Here is a 23,606-nt window from a genome sequence, read left to right as displayed (position 1 = left end):
CTCTGGCATGAGCTGAGCCTGTCTGCAGCTTGCGGAATCAAGTCCTAATAGCTGTTCCATGATATCGCATACCATATACTCTTAAGTGCATTATAATCCTCGCGGTTAAATGCTATCTTTGGTATTGCTTTATCAAAACATGTCGAGTAAGGTGTCATACGAATTGGAATACTAACCCCTCGCCAATTCTGGCGACGGGGTTAGCATTCCACCCTTCTAGAGGGACACGACATGTATGTAACTGTGAACCCCGGTTAAAGTTAACTAAAGCCTCAGCTCCACAAAATGGATGCTGCCACCACAGACACGAGTCTGACCTCCTGCTGCTGGGAGTCCTTCCAGCGAGGAGCGCTTGGACAAAGGGTTTCCTGCCGAGGGCGGTGTTCGCACCGTCCCAGACAGGGTTTGTGTATTCTGGGTAGGTAGGGCTTTTGCGAGAAGGTGACTGCGGAGTGGCACCCCGGTGCTCACTACGCATCTGCCGGTCAGAACCAGTTCCAGGGGCGCCAGCCCTGGCCTGGGGAAAGTCCGGCAGGGGAGAGGGGTGTAACTACCCCCCTTCCTGGTCCCACCCTTAGGGCAGGACCTAGTCATGTACCCACCCCTTTCTTTAGAATAAAGACTGGAGCGGGGACCCTTCCAAATTAGATCATCTTTGAATCAAGAACTACTTTCTACGAAAGGACATTCAAGACTCTTCTCAAGATTTCTCCCTTGTGACTAAGGAGTAGTCACCCTGCATCAGCGGGCACCATCTAAGAACTCTGCGGTTTGCTGCAAGTCCTTCCTCAGGAATCCGACGGCCCAGCTCGACGAGAACCGGCTTCCCTGGCACCTCCGACCTCTACCCACGTCATCAGCTCAGCTGTGATCTGTGGGTGCGACGAGACCTCGAGGGACCGGCCATCATCAAAACCTGCACGCTTTCTTAACCAGCACGACCATCGAAGCAATTCTCTGGTGAGTGCTCTGGGGTCCGAGAAGCCCCGACCCTGAGCCGCTCCAGCACCGAAGTGCAGTCTCCCAGCATCTCCACGATCTGCGTGGGGCCCTTCTGCTCGCTGCTCAGCACGTTGTCTGGTCACTAGCCGCTGGCTTGTGCCCTTCCTTGACGACGACCGACAATCAACACTGCTGGCCTGGTTGCTCCAGACTGGCTCTTGCTTCCACCTTTGCGAGAAGCACCCCGGACCCTCCTGGTCCACTCAAGACGCCATCTTAGGCCCACCACGTGGTCCTGAGATCTGCCAAGGCTTGTTGCCCCATCCTGGGCCCAGCGACGCCGACAGCATCATCCTTCGTGGGACAGCTCGCACCTCCACCGTGGTCGCCGACAACGCCTCCTGGTCCGTGAGACTGCAGAGCCTAGCGTCGCCCACTCACCTGGTCGAGGTGACGGCCAACCGGTGCCTTCCTGGTACCCTTTGACTACTGGCTAGTAGTACGAACTTGGTCCCCTCTGCTTTCAGGTATCATCAATCTCTGATCCAGGCTTGGATCTCTACGAACTATTCAACACTGGTCGCCGGCCAGCAACTCCTTTTCTTCCGGCTCCTGGCTCGTCAGCGAAGACCCCGACGCCTGTAAGACTTGTGCAGCCGCAGCCCTCGTGGCTAGGTAACTCGGCATTTCGGTGCCTGCATAGCCTCTTTACTCTAGGGTCCCGAGTCCCTCGCTTCCGACTTGCCTCATCGGGTCCGCCCGAGACCTTAAACTTTCCGTGTCCTCGGACACTTGTTTTAATTGTGCACTTGAAGTATTTTCCTAAGAGATTTGGTTTGTGCTTAGTACCCTGTCCTCATAAAGAGTCCAGGGCTGTTGTGAATCTTAATAAATATCCTGTTTATTTTCATAACACTTGTGTGGTGTCCTTTCACTTGGTGTTCAAGGGGTACATGTGTGGTAAACAGCTGGCTTAACGCGCCCTCTCGAGTCTTTAGCCTTAGACTGCTCGTATCCACGCTACTAGGATAGCTGGTCTATAGGTTGACTTACAACCAATCACCATAAGGGTCGTTTGGAACGATACATAGCGGTCGCTAGAATAGCGAACGCTGCATATCGGGCCAACTTCTCACATTGGTGAGCAGCGGTTGGGATTTGAGCTTGCTGTTGTTTTACCACACGTATCCTAAGAATATCTTGTTGAAAGATCACATAAGTACTGTTAGTACATATAACTAAAGCTTAGAATACTCTGAGTTCTACTGAACCAGCTGTTACAGCTCCTCAAGGCTTAGCACACCTTGGCTGCAACTCTTAGCAAGGGAATAGTAGGTAAACACATAGTGTAGGTAGGTGCATCACTTACACCACACTAGAAACAGTATGTCGGACAAAGGAGGAAACTCTGAGTCTCCCCTTGTGTCAGTTGACCCTCCACAGGTCATCCCTTCGAGATATACTGTGCTGAGCTTCAAGGAGTTAAGACAAGTGTGTCACTCCAGGAAGATCAAGCAGGGGTCTAACCCCACCACGTCCTTTCTGATTGGTCTCTTGGAGACTTATGATGCCAGAAAGGCTGAGAAGCTTCTTAGCCATTCTAATCCAGAAGGAGACATGCCTCCCCTCGAGGGAACCAGAGACGATCCTGACCTCATCCACCTCTCAGCTGAGACTGAAGATGTAGAGGATGATGAGAATGAGGATCCCTCTGGGGATGAGGCAGATAAGGGACAGGTAGAAGTCGTTAGACTAAGCAGGTCCAACTTAAGCAAACATGACAGTGGTACTGGGGGACCCCTGGGGCCACTATCAGGTCAGCTTAACATTGGGAATGGACGAGTTAGGTCTCTATCAAGAGGCTCTAACAGATCCTTTCGAACCAATGGCTTCTCAACTCTTCTCACAGAGGAATGTCTTCCCCTAAGAGGAGAGTGTATGAAGCTGAAGAAAGGGCAGTCAAACTGAGGATTGAAAGGGAAGAACTTGCCCTGGCCAAAGAGAGACTTGCCCTTGCTAGAGAGCAAGAATTATGTGGGCTACAGCCCACTGGTGGCAACAATAAACCTAGCAATAGGGAAAGGAGTTTTGATACAAAGCACCTGAATAAGATAGTGCCCCCCTTTAAGGAAGGGGATGACATCCACAAATGGATTACTGCTTTGGAGAGAGCCTGCACTGTGCAGGGTGTTCCCCAAAGTCAGTGGGCAGCTATCTTGTGGCTCTCCTTTGATGGTAAAGGTAGAGATAAGCTCCTCACCACAAGGGTGGAGGATGCTAACAATTACCAAGTCTTGAAGAATGTACTGGTTGATGGGTTTGGTTTAACCACTGAACAATACAGGATGCTGTTCAGAGACACCCAGAAAACTCAGTCTCAAGATTGGACTGACATTGTTGATTGTGCCACTAAGGCTTTTGAAGGCTGGCTACTGGGTAGTAAGGTTACTGATTTTAAAGGATTGTATAATCTAATTATGAGGGAGCAAATCTTAAATAATTGTCAGAACCAGTTATTACATCAGCACCTGGTAGACTCTGATCTGACCTCTCCACAGGAATTGGGTAAGAGGGCAGACAAATGGGTCAGAACCAGGGTTAGGCCTAAAAACCAGGGTGGTGACCAGAAAAAGGAATCAACCAAGCCCCAAGAGAAGGGTGGGGATAAATCCACAGAGAAGACTTCCCAAGGGCCCCAAAACTCCAACAAGGGTGGTGGGTCCCAGAACACTCCTTCAGAACAGAAGAAACCTTATTGCCATACCTGTAAACAGGTGGGTCATTACAAAAGTGATGCCAGTTGCCCTAAAAATGGTAATAAGGGAAATATACCCCCAAGTAACACTCCCAGACCTCCTGTTACCACTAGTGGTAATCCCCCAGGTGGTGGGAGTGCCCCCAAGAATGTGGTGGGCATTACTTTGGGCAATCAGGAGGACTATGGCCTAGCCAGGTTCCCTGACCACACTCTTGTCTGTGAGACTGGCATGGGGTTTGCCAACTTCACTACTGGACCCCACATTTTGGGAAAGTATAGACAAGAAGTTTTAGTGAATGGTCAGATAGTTGAGGCATTCAGAGACACAGGGGCCAGCCTCACCATGGTGAGTGACCATCTGGTCCCCTCTGCTCAACTGACCCCTGGTTTTACTTATCAGGTGACAGACATTCATGGAATAAAGAGAAGGCATCCCATGGCAGTAGTCAAGCTCAGCTGGGGTAATGTCACAGGGCCCATGAGAGTGGCAGTGACAGACAACCTACCTGTAGATTGCTTACTGGGGAATGACCTGGAACTCTCAGCATGGGCTGAGGTGGAGCAAGAAACTCATTCCAGAATGATAGGCCTATCCAGACAGGTTAGTGGGGCAGTAATAGCTACAGCCCCAGTCCAAGCACCATTCCTCCCCGAAAAGGTTGGAAGGGCAGTGGTAGCCACTGCCCAGGCTCAGACAGACCTTCCAGAGCAGGATAGGAGGGCTGTGACAGTCACAGCCCAAACACAAACTGAGTGCCCTCCTGAAAAGGTTGGCAAGGTTGAAATGGTCTCAGCCTCTACTCAGACAGATAGTGAGGTTGTGAAGCCTGAAACAATGGATCACTCCACTCAAACAGAGAGCATTGAGGAGGAAGAAGAGTCTTCCCCCTCCCAGACACTAGGTGAGAGCCAGCCTCCTCAGGGAACTGACTCTACCCCTGTTGAAGGAACTGCCCCAGAGGTAGTCAGGCCTAGCCTGGCAGAGCCCCTGATGGCAGTGGAACCTTCCCAGGTGGGACCCAGTCTGGAGCAGGTAACCTGCACCTCTCTACCCTGCCTCAGTCAGCCCAGGGCTGAAGAGGACAGGGAGGCCAGTGGTGGACCCAAAAGGGCCCCCTGTCCAAAAGAACCCCTTAATCAGCAGATTAGGATCACTGAAGCTGGTAAACCTAGCCAAGTGAAAATAGAACAGACTCCTGAGGGATCCCCCTTAAAAGTAGTTAGGGAACTCCCACAGCTGGACACTGTTGGGCACAGCCAAACATGGGGCCTAAAAACCCCAGACCTGACCTGTCCCTCCAGTAAGCCAAACAGAGGGACTCAGCCTCCAGCTTTAGGTAGCCAGAGGCTGACCCTGAGAGCTCAGTGCATCTCAGCTAAAGAAAGAAAGGCACACATGATGGATGGTGATTGGAGGAAGTTGAGCCCAAAGGTAGAGGAGCCTCACTTCAGTACTCCATCCCAGCATCAGCCTTTTACTTTCCCAAGACACACCAGAGACAGAGATTCCCTATGGTGGAGACCCTCAGATACCCTTAGGGTGAGGGGTTGCCTAGTGGACCATGACACAGGGGGACACCAAGCCAGAGCTGGTCCTTCCTTATATGGCCACTTAGGTAATAGAGGCTTACCTGGACAAGGATAGCCTTATCTCCTTTCGTTTGGGGGGGGGGTTGTGTAGGAAGGTACATCCTGACTATGGTTGCCCCCAACTTTTTGCCCTGTGTTTTAGCTGGTTTTTGACATAGTCGACCTGGGATCCTGCCAATCAGGACCCCAGGCCTGCTGCTCTCTCTTTAAAATGGATTCCATGTACCCTAGGTACATTTCCAATTGGTACTGGGCCACCTTATCAGACCCTGTAACTCAGGGCATAGGTGTACCCAGGGCTGCCAGGGGCTGCAGCATGTATTATGCCACCCCTGTCTGGCCTCCTAAATTTGACACAACTGGCTGCATGACAGCTGGGGCAAAGTCGTGTAATCACCCTTTGCTGTAGGTGTAGTATACCTATACCTAACCCTAAAATGGACACACAGATTCCTATCAGTCACTCCTATGGCAGGCCTTGACAATCCTGAAGGCAGAGTGCTTGGAATCGTGTGAGATGGTGCTCTGGCATGAGCTGAGCCTGTCTGCAGCTTGCGGAATCAAGTCCTAATAGCTGTTCCATGATATCGCATACCATATACTCTTAAGTGCATTATAATCCTCGCGGTTAAATGCTATCTTTGGTATTGCTTTATCAAAACATGTCGAGTAAGGTGTCATACGAATTGGAATACTAACCCCTCGCCAATTCTGGCGACGGGGTTAGCATTCCACCCTTCTAGAGGGACACGACATGTATGTAACTGTGAACCCCGGTTAAAGTTAACTAAAGCCTCAGCTCCACAAAATGGATGCTGCCACCACAGACACGAGTCTGACCTCCTGCTGCTGGGAGTCCTTCCAGCGAGGAGCGCTTGGACAAAGGGTTTCCTGCCGAGGGCGGTGTTCGCACCGTCCCAGACAGGGTTTGTGTATTCTGGGTAGGTAGGGCTTTTGCGAGAAGGTGACTGCGGAGTGGCACCCCGGTGCTCACTACGCATCTGCCGGTCAGAACCAGTTCCAGGGGCGCCAGCCCTGGCCTGGGGAAAGTCCGGCAGGGGAGAGGGGTGTAACTACCCCCCTTCCTGGTCCCACCCTTAGGGCAGGACCTAGTCATGTACCCACCCCTTTCTTTAGAATAAAGACCGGAGCGGGGACCCTTCCAAATTAGATCATCTTTGAATCAAGAACTACTTTCTACGAAAGGACATTCGAGACTCTTCTCAAGATTTCTCCCTTGTGACTAAGGAGTAGTCACCCTGCATCAGCGGGCACCATCTAAGAACTCTGCGGTTTGCTGCAAGTCCTTCCTCAGGAATCCGACGGCCCAGCTCGACGAGAACCGGCTTCCCTGGCACCTCCGACCTCTACCCACGTCATCAGCTCAGCTGTGATCTGTGGGTGCGACGAGACCTCGAGGGACCGGCCATCATCAAAACCTGCACGCTTTCTTAACCAGCACGACCATCAAAGCAATTCTCTGGTGAGTGCTCTGGGGTCCGAGAAGCCCCGACCCTGAGCCGCTCCAGCACCGAAGTGCAGTCTCCCAGCATCTCCACGATCTGCGTGGGGCCCTTCTGCTCACTGCTCAGCACGTTGTCTGGTCACTAGCCACTGGCTTGTGCCCTTCCTTGACGACGACCGACAATCAACACTGCTGGCCTGGTTGCTCCAGACTGGCTCTTGCTTCCACCTTTGCGAGAAGCACCCCGGACCCTCCTGGTCCACTCAAGACGCCATCTTAGGCCCACCACGTGGTCCTGAGATCTGCCAAGGCTTGTTGCCCCATCCTGGGCCCAGCGACGCCGACAGCATCATCCTTCGTGGGACAGCTCGCACCTCCACCGTGGTCGCCGACAACGCCTCCTGGTCCGTGAGACTGCAGAGCCTAGCGTCGCCCACTCACCTGGTCGAGGTGACGGCCAACCGGTGCCTTCCTGGTACCCTCTGACTACTGGCTAGTAGTACGAACTTGGTCCCCTCTGCTTTCAGGTATCATCAATCTCTGATCCAGGCTTGGATCTCTACGAACTATTCAACACTGGTCGCCGGCCAGCAACTCCTTTTCTTCCGGCTCCTGGCTCGTCAGCGAAGACCCCGACGCCTGTAAGACTTGTGCAGCCGCAGCCCTCGTGGCTAGGTAACTCGGCATTTCGGTGCCTGCATAGCCTCTTTACTCTAGGGTCCCGAGTCCCTCGCTTCCGACTTGCCTCATCGGGTCCGCCCGAGACCTTAAACTTTCCGTGTCCTCGGACACTTGTTTTAATTGTGCACTTGAAGTATTTTCCTAAGAGATTTGGTTTGTGCTTAGTACCCTGTCCTCATAAAGAGTCCAGGGCTGTTGTGAATCTTAATAAATATCCTGTTTATTTTCATAACACTTGTGTGGTGTCCTTTCACTTGGTGTTCAAGGGGTAAATGTGTGGTAAACAGCTGGCTTAACGCGCCCTCTCGAGTCTTTAGCCTTAGACTGCTTGTATCCACGCTACTAGGATAGCTGGTCTATAGGTTGACTTACAACCAATCACCATAAGGGTCGTTTGGAACGATACATAGCGGTCGCTAGAATAGCGAACGCTGCATATCGGGCCAACTTCTCACAAATGGGTCTTGTAATAAATATTTTAAACATTCCAGGAATTAGCTCCGTAGAAGCTTCCATAATGAGATAGCAAAATTAAATGTAATCCTAATGCTTTCCAATGCAACAGCTACCCCTGCTACAGTGTCCTTTTGGGCCTTTTCACTGTAAGAACATGTGTAACATTAAACATTTAAATGTCCTACTCTTAAATACTAAGCCTGGGCGTAGTTTGCGAAGTAGCGCTATGCGTAGCTACGCGAAGTGCCCTTCGCACTACGCGAGCTACGCAAACTGTGGAGTGCACTGAGCAAAATGCTGTTCGCACTGATTGCACAGTGCCGTATGCTTGTCTGCACTGCGCAATCAGTGCAAAGTGCATCTTGCACAGTGCAAGCGGTCGTTTTCTGCCGCTTGAGTAGATTTCTACTCGAGCAGCAGTTTTCTCAATGTGGACTTGTAGTTTCTTATCGCGAGCGGTCGCGAGCATACGCGACCTCTCGCAATGAGAAACCTGACCTCCCGGCATTGAGAATCTTGCGATCGGCAACTTGATGTTGCTGATCGCGAACGAGGAAAAAGTCTCGCCAGGATGTAATTTTGCTTGCTCGCGGTCCCCAACTTGACGTTGAGGATCGCGAGCAAGCAAAAAATGACCGCTGCACTACACTACGCGTGTTTGCACTGTGCTACGTGCAACTAACGTAGTGCGAAGTAGCGCAAACTCCGCAAACTACGCGAGCGTAGAGTAGTGCTTTGCCCAGGGTTATTAAATACTATGCACTGTGCTTTAATAGGCAATACGTCTGCATAGGGGTTACTTATTAATATTTAAAAGGAAGGCCTACCAAAATGTATTATTGTGACAGATTAATTCTTCAGTTAAAACAAGCACCACTGTTCTACATTTGGCAAGTTCTACAGTCATGTTAGTAGTATCACTGCATTGTGTGGCACAATATCTGCTGCAGACATCTGGGGACATTTAATTTACAGGCCCTGAGACCTTTAGGTGCCATAGAAGAGGGACTTAGAGTTAGGGATATATTCCAGTATGGGTATTCCAATTTCATTATGTTTGAAGAGAGAGCAGAAGCACTTTATTGCTGGTTAGAAGGGGTAAATTGTACAGAGTTCTATACCCAGCAAAAACAGTCAAGGCAACAATCTGGGGGGAATACTACACAGAGAAAGGCATTTCCAATACACACCTTTTCAAGGAACATTACCCCTGACTCAGCAGTCTTCCCTTGACCTTCCCCTAAAGATTGTATCTTCATGGGCCTATAGGCCACTCCATTGCTTTCGAGCCAGGTTCAAACTTAACAAATACTGACATATACATAAATACAATATGTATCAAGGGTACACTGTAACATCCCTTTCTCTTGTTTTGTGGCCGTGGGTGTTCAGGTTGCTGCTTTTTACTCAATATGAATCTGTAAAGATTTTTAAATAGAGACAACTTACCATGTAAAGGAAGACCGCAACCTGGAACATGACAGATTGTACTCCCTGCTGGGTAACGTTTACTAGACCTGAAAGAAAGAAGACTGTTTTACAGGGACAGTGTATTTAGAGAAATGCAGCTTGTTAGACTGAAAGTGGACGCTTTTTCTGAAAGCAAGGCCAACCATTTCTACCAGGAATAATTTACATTAATACTCAAATCTCCCTACACTGGATGGCATTGACCCTCTTTTTTATCTGAACTGAATTGTGGAGCTGAGGGTGACATATTTATTGTACTTTCTACTCTGAATTTATCATCTTGTGAAGGAGGCAGTGTCCATCACTCATGCATGGACCCCGGACCAATTTTACAAACTTAGACTGTCAAAAAATGATTTTATTTTTACTTTGCTCTGCAGTCCGTGGCAGTGTTAGAAGAGAAGAATGTATGCAAAGCAGTGGCTGTTAGAGCACAGTAGATAATAAGTGTTATGCATTTGCACATTGTCAGAAGACAGTAGTAGATATCTAATTTAGCACAGTCTATGTTATAATACAGGTAAGTTACTTAGGGTTGTAACATCCTTGTTAAAGATTTAGAAACCACCTCTAGGTCGGCAAGTTAAGTGTTACAAGACTTATTTTTATATCTACACTGGAAAAGGCCATATGATATACCAACAACTTACACATGGCTTAGCACTGTACATGTTACCACAAATGTGCTTACACTTGTGTTTAAACTTTACCTTGCAGTGGCCATGTCAGAGGTTAATAAAATGTCATGGTTCCTGATGCCTACCAGGCCGCACTCTTGATGTTCCAGAGGTGTAGTGTCCTTGGCCCTATTTGCTATAGAACATTTTTAGCAAATTACAAATGATGGTTCAGTTTTTACCCTAGTCCTAGCTTTTAAACTACCCTAATTGTGTATTCTAGCTGTAGCAGTATATTCCTCGAACGAATCTTGAAGGGATCACGTCCTAGAGGTGGAGGCTTGTTTGTCCCATCACTTCATAACCCTTACAGATTTCTTGATGCAGATTTACACACTGGTCTCACTAACACCTTGAGCCTAATGTTGTTAAGGCAGCCATTATCCCCTCACCTCACCCAAATCTGCAACAGCTTCAGATAAAGGCTTAATCCTCCACTTAGTCATCTCTAAGGCAGATTCCATTGAGCTAGATACGATCCGTCCATGTGATTGGTCCGACCACCATATTACCATATTACCATATTACCTTCTTCATCAATGAAACAGTAAACTTTAACTCTGCTCAACCCGCTAGATCTAAAATATGGAAAAGGGATCTTAAAAACATTGATTCTAGCACAATCACAACCTCCAGCTCCAACATCCTGCTTCCCCAAGAAGGGCTATACGATGTACAAGATCTCACCAACCACAACTTCAATTCCATGAACACGATATTAAACGAGGTCACCCCCTACAATTAAAGAGAGTCTCCATAAAAGTTTCAAAACCCTGGAACGATGGAAGATTTAATGAGGACAGATGATCCTTAAGACTAACTGAACGTAGATCGGCTCCATCCGCCAACCACCTCAAGCTGCTAAGAATGAAGAGAAACGCCTACTACAGAAAGATCAGACGATCTAAAGCAGACTTTTTAGTTATCAATTAGACCTGGGCAAGAATCATCCCCAAAAACTTTTCGAGTTAATCGAAACACAATCTAAGGATGCACCTCAACCCCCAATCTAACTTAGGCCCACTACCCAACTGTGAATGGTTTGCTTCCTACTTCACTCTGCAGACCAAAAACATAAAGATGGACCTACTCAACGATCTAATCAAATCACACATACCGACACACACATTGACTCTTCATCATCCCTTCCTGGAGTCCGACAACGGAGCTCACTAAAACTCGACCTAAAAAAGAATGCATCCTGATCATCCTTCAAAACTTACAATGAAGAAACTATACTCAAAATTCTCACGGCTCTGAATCCTGCCAATCACTTCACTGACCCTCTCCCAGCAAACTGCATAAAAGACTTCATCCCATTGATACTGCCTCTCTGGACCAAGATTATAAATACCTCTCTCCTTCAAGGAACCATCCCTGATATCCTCAAATCCGGGCAGGTTTCACCCATCCTAAATAAGTCAAAGGCTGACCCCGCAGACTTAAATAATTACCGCCCAATATCGAACATCCATACCTTGGCCAAACTCTTAGAAAAATTTGCTAATCTCCAGCTTGTAAGACACATAGATCATCTCAACCTGCTAAACGAATTCCAATCTGGCTTCCGTACAGGACATAGTACTGAATCATAGATGACCCACATAATTGACAATGCGCTACAAATCCTAGACCAAAACGAAGCCTGTCTACTTATCCTGTTCGACCCCTCCTCGGCCTTTGATAAAACAAACACGACAACCTGCTAGACCTTCTGAAACACAGAATGGGACTATCCGGATGCATTCTAAAATGGTTTACCTCGTTTCTCCAAAACAGATCGCAACGATTCAAGGTTAATCATTCCATGTTCAAACATGTCCCAGTCACTTTAGGAGTCTCGAAAGGATCATCACTCTCTCCAACACTTTTCAATCTATTCATGGAACCACTCACTGAAATTCTCAACTCCTCTAACGTACAATACCATATGTACGCAGACGACACACAATTATACCGAAAGATCCATTCACCAGAAGACATCAAATCTCTCAACATAACTCTAGGAAAAACTCAGACCTGGCTGGCCAAAAACTTACTAAAACTAAACATCCTCAAATCCGAATTCCTTCTAATCGCTCCTCCCACCCAAGTACCCACAATTCAAGATTGGATCAAACACCTTCCAGCACTTAACTGCCAACCTCTTATCGTTGACTCAGCGAAATCGCTGGAAATAACTCTGGACAGAAATCTCAGTATGCAGAAACACATCAGTACTGCAACAAAAGGAGCAAACTTTCAGATGAATACATTGAGAATACTAAAACCTTTCTTGCCTGAAAAGGACTTCAAACTGGAAGTACAAGCGCTAGTTATCCCAAGAGTGGAATATGGGATTGTATTTCTCTGAGGCCTTCCCAGATCATCAACGGCTCCTCTAAGAGCTTCAATAAACGCAGCAGCCAGACTTATTACCGGCTCAAAAAGAAACTCACACATATCCCCAGACCTAAGATCCCTTAACTGGTTACCTTTCAAAGCCAGAATTCCACAAAAAATTGCATGTATGATGCATAAAGCCATTCATCACAACACTCCCAGATATCTGGCACATAAACTGTTGCCTTCATGTGGCAATAGAGCTTCCAGAAGTGCCAAAAACCTCTTATTGAAACCACAAAGATTCAACAAGAAGAAAACATACAACCAAGCCTTCTAGGGGATGGCACCCAGGATCTGGAATGCTTTGCCCCCAGAAACTAGACTTAATCCCTCTACTGCATCCTTCAAAAAAGAAGTGAAATATTTTCTCGTGGCTAAGCTCTCTTGAACCTTGGTTACTGTGATTATACACTCATATTCTTCATCTTTATGGAACTATATATTACTTACTACTTACCTATGTATCTTCAATATTGTTATTATACTATGCTTGATTTGTATGGGTCATTATGTTATTTACCATATGCCTAAGTATCTTCTATATCTACCATGTAAAGATCTCTGATACCCACAAGGGTCTTGTTCACGCTATAAAAAACCTTTAAAAAAATACATATCTCTGTTCTACTTGTCCTAGTCATGACTAACTGAAGAGAAATAAAAGTGGCTTACCATGCTACAGGATTATTAATCCCACCATCTTCACTATCTATGTTCTGGGAGTAGATGAATGACCTTCCATTGTCCCACCACCTGTATCTTGTTTTCTGTCCTCGAAAGAATAACCACGTATTTGGTAAGCATATTTACTCATTCGTTAATATTATTAGTAATGTTTTTTATGCAAAAACCATCCAGATACACTTGTATACCGATGTACTGGCCTTGGGTAGAAAGCGGTGGCAATACTGGCAATACTGGGTGCCGAGACGGTTCATGCACTGTTTTGTGCTATTAATATGTTTTATGTCCCTCACTCACTCGTATAGCAGTTCTCAACCCAACCCCCTTTACTGGCTATTGATACACTCCCCACTCATAATCCTGGCCCCCTGTTATATCTCAGTACAAAAATTGCTGTCCAGAGATTTTCAATTTTGATTTGTGTTTTTAGATCATTATAAAAGTAATTTTGCTTGAGTGGGCATGGCTGATCCGGGACGAATTTTTCAGGAGGAAATTTTCAAAATGGCAGATGTGTTGCAGTGATGATGTAATATTTCAGTAATTATGTGACCTATATTCTTCATTTTGGTTTCAAAATATAGGTTTTGGGGGTCAAGTAGTCTTATAGAGACAAAAAATAACTTCTCAGAGCAACCCTTCTGCCATTTTCCAAAATGGCATCTATAATAGAGGAAGAAGGATATATATAAATGAAACAGATATTAAAGGTTTTTAATCCTTTTATGTATACAGCAAACAATGTTTATGATCTGAATATGTAAAACAAAATATTTATAACTTCCGTTTTAGACACATTTTCATAGTTCACTACATTTATTTGTTTCGGCAATTGCTCCTGGTACATTTGCAGAATGTTGAACATTCGAGAAGAGAATATTGACAAGGACATCTTTTTGTAGCACAGGTTTTGTAAGTACATGAACGTGTATGTTCTGTGGGTGCAGGCTTTACAAATTATATGGGTTTTACCACCCCATCAATATCTCCCCAACCAAATTCACACAAAACTTTCTCTACATATGCATGAATCAAAACAATTGCACATCTTCTGATCAAGTAGAATGCTATTTTAATGTGTCCACGCACAGAATATGACATCGGTGGAATGTCACTTAGCAGGACTGATCTGTTGAACTCACTGTACTGAAGATTGTCAAATATGTGACAGTCAGAACTCAGTCTTTAACACACTCACAATATATTTTTCTACGTCTTAAAGTCAGATTCTTCTTCTCAGCAAATCCTTTTAGAAACTTCATAAGTTCAGCAGTTAAAACTCCAAGCATTTTGCTCATTGTATTATCACCTGTAAGAATATGTGCCATGATAAGAACACTGGGCATCGCTGGGTCAAGTTTCTTGTATAGAATATGAAGTGGAATTAAGTGTCTTTTCTTGCCTGTTTCATAACATATCCATAACTCTGCAATCCTTGACTTATGAACATTGCAACAAATCTAAGTAGCATCTAATATCTGTGTCATTTGACAGTACAATGACTCAATAGGAACTATTTCAAACAGCCCACAAAACATGTGGCATGACATAAAGGTCACATTCTTCCAAATAGTTTTTAAGTTGTTGAACAATATGGCCCATACCTTTTGAATATATCTTCACATTGACAATCATTCCACTTGCAGTAATATTTCTGTGCCTCATATATGAGGCCCTAAAGGAACTATTGCACCACTGGAAAGACACGTTTTTAATATTCCAGTGGCCCCATGTGCCACTGCTATATTATGCCACCTTATGTGGCTTTTCATGGCCTTATAAATAAGTGCCCCTTTTACGCGGAAAACTGCATGAAAGGGGCGTTCCATGGGTGGTGCTGGGGGTGTTCCCAGCAACATCCATGGCTTTTTGACACTATCCCAGATTTACAAGAAATCGTACGTCTGAGGCTCCGCCAATAACTTATGCCTCACCAGGGGAGGCATAAGGGTGGCACAACATGGATAAATATCTTTATTTCTCCTCGTTTTTCTGCAGCACACATAGAAAGAGGAAAAAGCCTCTTGTGATTGTTTTTGTGCAGGTAGATTTCTCTCCTGCAAAAAAAAATAATCATCCCCGTAATGCAGGCAACATTGCACCATAGTGCAAAGATGACCGAGTTGGCGCATCGCAGCCAATTGTGCACAGGCCCTGGGGAAAAGGACAGGAATGCACCATATCTGATGAATACAGTGCATTCCTTTGCTTTTATTTTGCCGTAGAGGCAGCCCAGCAGCAAGGCCTGCTGCGTTGCACTACGGCAAAAGAATACATAAATGAGGCCCGCAGTGTCTACTGAAGCATCATCAATGTTTTGGCGAGTTAACATCTCTAAGTTTATCTTGGTCAATATTGATGACCTGAATGTATCAAGTTGCTCAGGTAGAGGTGTAGAATTTTTGATGCAGGCAAGGTCAATTGTTCCACTTGTAGACATTCATCTGATTTTCTCATATTCTGTTACAGATAGTTCAAGATAACTGTCAAAGACAATGTGTTGAACAGTAGAACATCAGCAGTATTCAATGAGGAGACCTTTTCGAAATTGAAATTATTCAGGTGGAAGTTTTTTTTAGCTCTTGTACGAGTTGGTGCTTCACCGGTTTGGTTGCAGTATCTTCATCAAACAATGGAAGAATATCATGCGACAGAATGTCCTCGATAAATGTACCCCTTTCTTTTGCTATATCTATCGCTCTATGTGCTGTTTTGTAGTGGATGGTTGGACAAAACTCTTGCTATTGCAATTGAAGTGTGGAAATTTAGCTTTAATAATGATGTCAAGCAGCTTTTTCACTTTCAATACACATCTCTCCTGCTGCAGTTCTGCAGATAGTTTCGATCCATGTTCCAGGACATCTAGTAGATGTGACTTTATATCATTATCCATATAATATTTGGTCACAAAGTTGTGTAGTTGCACATGCTCAGTCATTTCAAAGGGGTTTTCTTGATGCTGCATGAAATGAAGCTGACTGTCAACATGTTTATTAAAATGTTCCTCTCTTTTTCCCACAAGTTTGTGGTGAGGAATAGTTTCACGACGATGCATTTATTTTTGAATTTGTCATCTCTCTAAAAACATTGCAAATAGAAAGGACTTCATGATAAACTAGCTGCCATTGAGCATCATATTCACTTTTACGTGTCTGACCAACAATTCCCTTGCAGCTTTTCTGCAAACTCTGGATCGTCTGGTCCAGTTTCATATCTGTATCCACACCATTGAACTTGTCTGTTTTTCATCACAAAATGTCTTTGGATTGATGTTCTGTAGAGGTATGGTTTATCCATCTCTAGCTTCTTCACTCTTTCCAAATACCAGGACCCATGGCTCAGGTAGTTTATACAAACTAATTCATGAAACACAGTAATCAGTGACTCCACGACTTCATGTGCAGCTGCCTTTCACCTTCCTGATTAGTGTGTACCAAGTTTTTTTTACCGGAGCTATCAAGTGTAAAACATTTCGACAATACTTGTAAAGTTCAGATTTTTCTTCACACTCTTTGACAAACTCTACAAACTTGGTTTTCAGGTTTTCTGATTTTGAACTGAATTTACTGAACATTGCCTGGCTTTCCATTATGTCTTTTGAATGAAGTGCACCTTGCGCCTTGTTCACTTCTGAGATAAGTAATGCAAAACCTAATTTGTGATTCTTGTTTCGGCAAGCATTCCAATGCAATGTTTCTATAGCCTTAGATATGATGACCTTACCTTGTAACGAACAAACATAATGGGTTCCGCTCAATACTGACTGGATGGTTTTCCTTCCAATGATTTCAGCCTCAATAAGTGAATCGTCTATGCCACATTCACTGAGATAACTTCCTACTCACTGCAACACAAACTTATCATGTAGAAAATGCCCATCACTTGATAAAGATCATTAAATTAAATTGATTGCTTTAGGGCTGTGTATACTGTTGCATAGTTTATGCCTGGGGATGGCATTACTGGTAAAACCCAACTCAGCCTTCTTCAGTGGGATGGTATTCTGGGAAATCAGAGCATGCATTCCAGCCCATGGAAGAACTGGCTTTTCTACATCCAAAAGTCTGCACTAAATAAGCGATATGGTAAATTCAGTTAAATCAGCTTTGCAGACTGCAGTATCAGGTATGAAGATCCATGTCCTCAGCCACTTTTAACTTTCTGGTAGTCTGGGAGAGTAGGACGTGTTGATTGGTTGCAGTGATTTTGCAGTTGGGTTATAAGTTTGCAGCTTCATTTGTTTCTGTCTACAATTGACACAGATTGTTTTCTAGCTGGTCCTTCATTGGTGCAGTCTTAAAAAAGCACTTTGGAAGTATCATGACAAAGAAGAGATGTTTTCAAAATCAAAACTATCAAGAGCAGCGATTGTAAATCCTTTCCTGGTAAAGTGACTTGGAAGTGGTGTGCTACCAGATTCACAAAATTTTGCAGCATGAGCTGCTAACAAGTTCCTTTGCCATACTGTGTCATTATAACTTGTTGATACACCAATCCTATTCATTTAAGTGATTTTCTCTTGCTGAGTTTTCCTTTTGTTGTGCTGTAATTCATAAACAATGATTTGGAAAAGACAGTACATTTGCAAAGCATAAGCCTGTTGGTTTATGGGATTGTGTTCCACTTCTTCGCTTATATCTTTAAAGCCATGATCAACGTCCTCAGCTTCTGTTCCGAACTCCGGAAACTTAGTTTGCAACAGTTTTGCCTTGATGATATTAAACAATGATTAAAAGAATGTTGAGACAACATCAGGCATTCTTGTTGACACCCATGATTTGCAGAGTTCTGGGGCATCACAAAATTTTTCATTAAGTTCAAAATAGAAATCCATCAGGATATTTCCGAAAATGTTTCCTGCTGACTGCATCCTGTGATCTTATTTTGTCAGCGAGAACTTCGGGAGTTAAATCAGCCGAGAACACCATAAATGGATCATTCTTTTTCTTAGAATGACAAAAACAATTTCTGTCATTGTACATTCGCATCAGAAAATTCTTAAATTAATTATTATGGACCAATACAATTTCATCAATGTAGACCCTTATTTCACTGATCTCACTGAGTGTGAACTCATAACCAGCAGTCAAGAGTGACTTTAAAACCTAATTTGATTTTTCAAAGAGTGCAAACTTAACTGAAGGCTGGCAGTTACTTCGCTGCTGGAAGCTCACTGTACATTCATATTTTCAAATGTGTGCACACATGCAGTTCGGGATGGCATTTAAATCTGCTGCAAATACATTCATCTTGCTGTTTAGATTGGCTACTCGGCTGAAAACCTCATCTTGGAAGAAACTAGCTGCAGATAAAAACATGTTTTCCCTTTGAGACTCACATACTCTTTACTTTGTTCTTTCGTCAATCCCTTTGGCTTTCGCTCTGGCCAAACCACAGATAACACATTAGGGATTCTCTGCTTTCCTACAAGTTGCTAGAGGTGGACAAGTGGTAGCCATCGATCTTCTAAGTGGATGGGCATTGGGTTTGGTATCGTCGCTTTCTTAAGAGATTGGATTCTTGTTGTGATTCACTGGTGTCTGCTACTTTTTGTACAATGATTAAATATTTGATCCTCTTCCCCCATCAATTTTTTTTGTGAACTTTCACTTGCCTTATTTATGCAGCATCTCAAATTCTCTTCAGTACAGCCACAGTTGATGTTAGCTTTTCTTTCGGATTAGTTTGGCATGTGACACATTTTACTTTGTTGGAGTCCTCAGATTTTGTAGTCAGCAATACTCTTTCAGGAGGCAAAGATCCTTTGCTACCACCTGCTTCGCTCAAGTTTATGGATTTGAATCAATGGAAAACCTGAACCAAAAACAATATTAAAATAAATCACCTAAATGATGATTAAAACAGATCCTTAGAGAGCTGCCATTTTGATAAACGGCAGAAGTGGTATTCTGAAGAGTTATTTTCCCTCTCTATAAGACTACTTAACCCTCAAAACCTATGTTTTGACACCAAAATTAAGTATATAGGGCTCATGGTTCCTGAAATATTACATCATCACTGCAACACATCCGCCTTTTTTAAAAATGTCGTCCAGAAAAATTCGGCCCGGATTAGCAATGTCTATCCAGCTAAATTACTTCTCTATTGTTACAAAAACAAATCAAAAATGAAAACCTCTGGACAACACTTTTTTACAGAAGTATATCCAGGGGCTAGAACTATCATGTGCTGGGCTGAGGCCGGGAGTTCCTTTCTGCATTGGCAACTAGACAGTTTGAGAATAAGTGTGGGCTGAAAATCCGATCCGCTCGTGGATTTTGCAAATTTTTGGCAATTTCGCGGTCCGCGAATCACGCGAAATTGGCAAAAAATTCGCAATCTGCAAGCTGGCGGATCTTTTTTGCTTGGTCGCGCTTCAAAAATACAATCTCGCACGCGCAGCATTGACTTACCGTGATTCTGAGTTTGCCGAGTTGTTTTTCCTCCCGGTTTGCGTGCGCTGGATGCGTGATCACGCAAGACTTTTCGACCGCGAGTACTTCATAGCGGCCCGCCATCTTGCACTGTGAGAATTTGAGAATGTGACTACGTCATAAGGGCCCGCGATCACGCATCGTGGGAGTAAACAATTGCGAACACATAGATGCGACGCGCAGCTGACTTCTGGCGGGAGATTTGAATAGCTCGCTTTCCCGAACTTGCAAAAATTGCAATTCTGCACAAGAAATCTACCGCAGGCAGCATAAACCTTCCAAAAAATGATGATTTGGATCAGAATAACTCCTCAGATTGACATTTGGCTGCACTTTTTTGTGCAAGGAGTCCATTTTGGGGGGGGGGTGGGAGGAAGGAAGTGCCCCAGAGTCTCCAACTTCCTGTTCCTGTACAGCAAACTCCTCCCAGTGCTTTGTCTATGTCCTGGTCACTTTTCATTTGGATCTGGAGCTGGAAGGATAACTTTTTGTGGCTGCTGCTGGATATTTGTATTTGAGGACTTTTTGTTTGGATCACTTTTGGATTACTTTTAGATTTGAGATTTTACAAGTAAGTTGGTGTTGTTTGTTTGGGGCATTGCAGTTGCTGCAACTACAATGTTTAAACCTTTTCACAACTTAAAAAAAAAGATATTGTGGGTAGCCACAGTATCCAGTAGGCCCAGGGTTCGTCATGGGTGCATGATACGACTGTTTCTGTGAGTTTTGTTGAACTTAAATATCATTTATGTCATGGAATTGAATAGCTCACTGTTATATGTGGATTTCTTTTTCATTTTGGGGTGCGTGTAAAGCCACACTAGCCAGTAGGCCCAGGGGTAGTCAGTGGTGCATGGACCACTGACTACCCCTGGGCCTACTGGCTTTCTGTGGGGTGTCTTGAATCTAAACATCATTTAGGGCATGGATGGCATTGGATTGTAGTGATTTTTGTAGTGTGTTTTTTGATTTTTTGGGGGTGTTGTTGAGGCCTGGCCATGTGGGTGGGGGCCATTTTGAGGCATGGTCCAGGCAGGGCCTGGCCATGTGGCTGGGGCTCAAGGGGCCATTTTGAAGCCAGGCAGTGTGCTTTGTGCCATAGGCCTGCACCCAGTCTGTCTTGCTTTCATACATTATGCTCGGGGTAGTCAGTGGTGCATGGACCAAGGCTTTCTGTGCGGTGTCTTGAATTTAAACATCATTTAGGGCATGGATGGCATTGGATTGTGGTGATTTTTGTGCGTTTTTCGATTTTCTGGGTTGCTGTTGGGGCCTGGCCATGTGGTTGGGGGCCATTTGGAGGCCTGGTCCGGGCAGGGCCTGGCCATGTGGGTGGGGGGCAAAGGGCTATTTTGAAGCCAGGCAGTGTGCTTTGTGCCATAGGCCTGCACTCAGTCTGCCTTGCTTTCATCCATTATGGCCAGTGGTACTCAGTGGTGCATGGACCAAGTCTTTCCGTGGGGTGTCTTGAATTTAAACACCATTTAGGGCATGGATGGCATTGGATTGTGGTGATTTCTGTGTGTTTTTTTTATTTTTTGGGGTGTTGTTGGGGCCTGGCCATGTGGGTGGGGGGCATTTTGAGGCCTGGTCCAGGCAGGGCATGGCCATGTGGCTGGGGTCAAGGGGCCATTTTGAAGCCAGGCAGTGTGCTTTGTGCCATAGGCCTGCACCCAGTCTGCCTTGCTTTCATTCATTATACCCAGGGGTAGTCAGTGGTGCATGAACCAAGGCTTTCTGTGGGGTGTCATGAATTTAAACATCATTTAGGACATGGATGGCATTGGATAGTGGTGATTTTTGTGTGTTTTTCGATTTTCTGGGGTGTTGTTGGGGCCTGGCCATGTGGGTGGGGCCATTTTGAGGCTTGGTACAGGCAGGGCCTGGCCATGTGGGTGGGGGTCAAGGGGCCATTTTGAAGCTAGGCAGTGTGCTTTGTGCCATAGGCCTGCACCCAGTTTGCCTTGCTTTCATCCATTATGCCCAGGGGTAGTCAGTGGTGCATTGACCAAGGCTTTCTGTGGGGTGTCTTAAATTCAAACATCATTTAGGGCATGGATGCCATTGGATTGTTGTGATTGTTGCGTGTTTTTGCACTTTTTTGGGGTGTTGTTGGGGCCTGGCCATGTGGGTGGGGGCCATTTTGAAGCCAGGCAGTGTGCTTTGTGCCATAGGCCTGGACCCAGTCTGCCTCCTTTCACCCATTATGCCCATGGGTACTCAGTGGTGCATGAAACAACTCTCTCTTTGTGGTCTCTCTTCTATTAATGTAAACATCCATTTTTTATTTGAAATAATTGCAATTTTTTTGGGGGGTCTTTCCGTTTTGGGTGTGTTGTAATAATAATAAATGCCTAGTTGCAAATATTGATTGAAGCACAAAATATGCAACATTTATTTAACTCATGTTCCTCTGCCTTCCTTTGCTTTTAGGTGCACAAAGAGAACCATGAATCATCCTCATCATTCATCATCAGTGCCAGGAAGAAGTCCTGTCACGTGTGGCCATAGACAACTCTGCAACTCGTGCAACTGCGGCCTGCTGTTCTGACATCTGAAGAAGATGGGCCCAAAGAAAGGTGGCCGTAGCTCCTCTACCAAGAAAGTTGCCAGTGCCACTGCCAGTAAGAAGGAGCAAGTGGCGCCACTTACCAAGGAGACTGGTGTGCCCACAGACACTTTTTAGGGGAAAAAAAAACTACGCCTGCAGCAGCGGTGTCCGCCGGTGACCAAGCTGGGAGCAGTACCTCAGCTTCATTGGTCTCAGTGACACCACGCCAAGTTAGGCCCAAGGCCATGAGTGCCGCAGAGTTAGCCACTTTAATTGCTCAATCACCATCGACCAGTGATGTTGGCGTTGACTCATCGCAAGAAAGTAGCATCCAATCAACACATGGTGTAACTCATCTGACGAGTGTTCAAACACAGCCGCAATGACAACCACAGGTGCAACAAGGAGAGGCACAAGGAAAGGTGCAAGGAGTGGCGCTGGCGCAAGGAGTGGCGCAAGTATAGGCGCAAGTAGTGGCGCAATAAGTGGCGCAAATAGAGGCGCAAGTAGAGGCGCATGTAGAGGCGCATGGAGAGGCGCATGGAGAGGCGCATGGAGAGACACAACTGCCCACAATGCTTGTTCATCCAGAAGTAGGGGCACATCAGGAAATCGAAATTCAAGCGGAGGTATCATCCGAGCATGCAGCTCCTCCTGATGATCCATTGTCTTCCAGATCCCTAGCAAGAAAAAGGTCAAGGAGGGCTAGTACAAGTTCTTCTTTAAGCCCCCTTCCTTCTGATGACCTAGATCTTGATTGGAACCCATCAATGCAGTCTGAGAGGGAGGCACGCAATGAGCCGACAAAGGTAGCTAAGCCTAAAAGGAAGGTTCCCGCAAGGCTTTTACTTATGGGTGATGACGATGAACAAGAAGTAGAAGTGGTGATGAACAGTCTGACGATGACGACCCAGTCATCACAGTCGTCACTCCAGCCCCACTGGGCATGCAGCAGACAGGCATTTTTACCCTATCCCAAATTGCTGCTGAGCGGGATGTGGGTAGCGTGGCACTGGAACCACCGCCAACACAGATAACTACTACACCAACATGACCTACAGCTGCCATATTTTCTCTTCAGAAGGTCTGGAAGGGACCTCCATCCAGCTCGACCTCTATTACCTCAAGTAGTTGTGATGTAACTGTAGGTGCACAACAGAGTCAAATTCAGCCACGCCCATCCTCCACTTCATTTGGCATTGAGAGTAGCACCTCCACCACCACCACCAGAAATCTCAACTCCCCAGTTTGTGACTTCTTTAGTATTAGCAAAAAGGTGGAAAACCTAGTTATTTGTTCGATTTGTAAAACTGTAGTTAGTCGGGGTAAGCTTGGTACCAACTATGATACCGGAGGCCAGTGAGGTCATCTTCAAAAACACCACACTATCCAGTGGGAGGCACTCCTAAATAAGATCCGGGCAGCCAAAAGTACAACAAATCCAAATGTATCCATTGATATTGCATCTGATGATGACGAGGAGCTGATCATGCAGGGGGGAAGTGAAGAAGCG

General features: G+C 45.4%; 1 protein-coding gene across 1 annotated transcript in view; it reads right to left on the bottom strand.

The window, feature by feature from the left end:
- The window catches only part of LOC147730244 (multidrug and toxin extrusion protein 2-like), a 1,772,530-nt gene that overhangs the window by 893,769 nt on the left and 855,155 nt on the right, over positions 1 to 23,606 (bottom strand). The window contains exon 10 of the mRNA XM_086958534.1: positions 9,342 to 9,409. Within this exon, the coding sequence (XP_086814660.1) occupies positions 9,342 to 9,409 (68 nt within the window). The remainder of the gene's footprint in view (positions 1 to 9,341; positions 9,410 to 23,606) is intronic.

Source organism: Lissotriton vulgaris, chromosome 2_1 (assembly GCF_964263255.1).
Source record: "Lissotriton vulgaris chromosome 2_1, aLisVul1.2, whole genome shotgun sequence".
NCBI classification, from domain to species: Eukaryota; Metazoa; Chordata; class Amphibia; order Caudata; family Salamandridae; genus Lissotriton; species Lissotriton vulgaris.
This window is presented reverse-complemented; position numbering and strand designations above follow the sequence as displayed.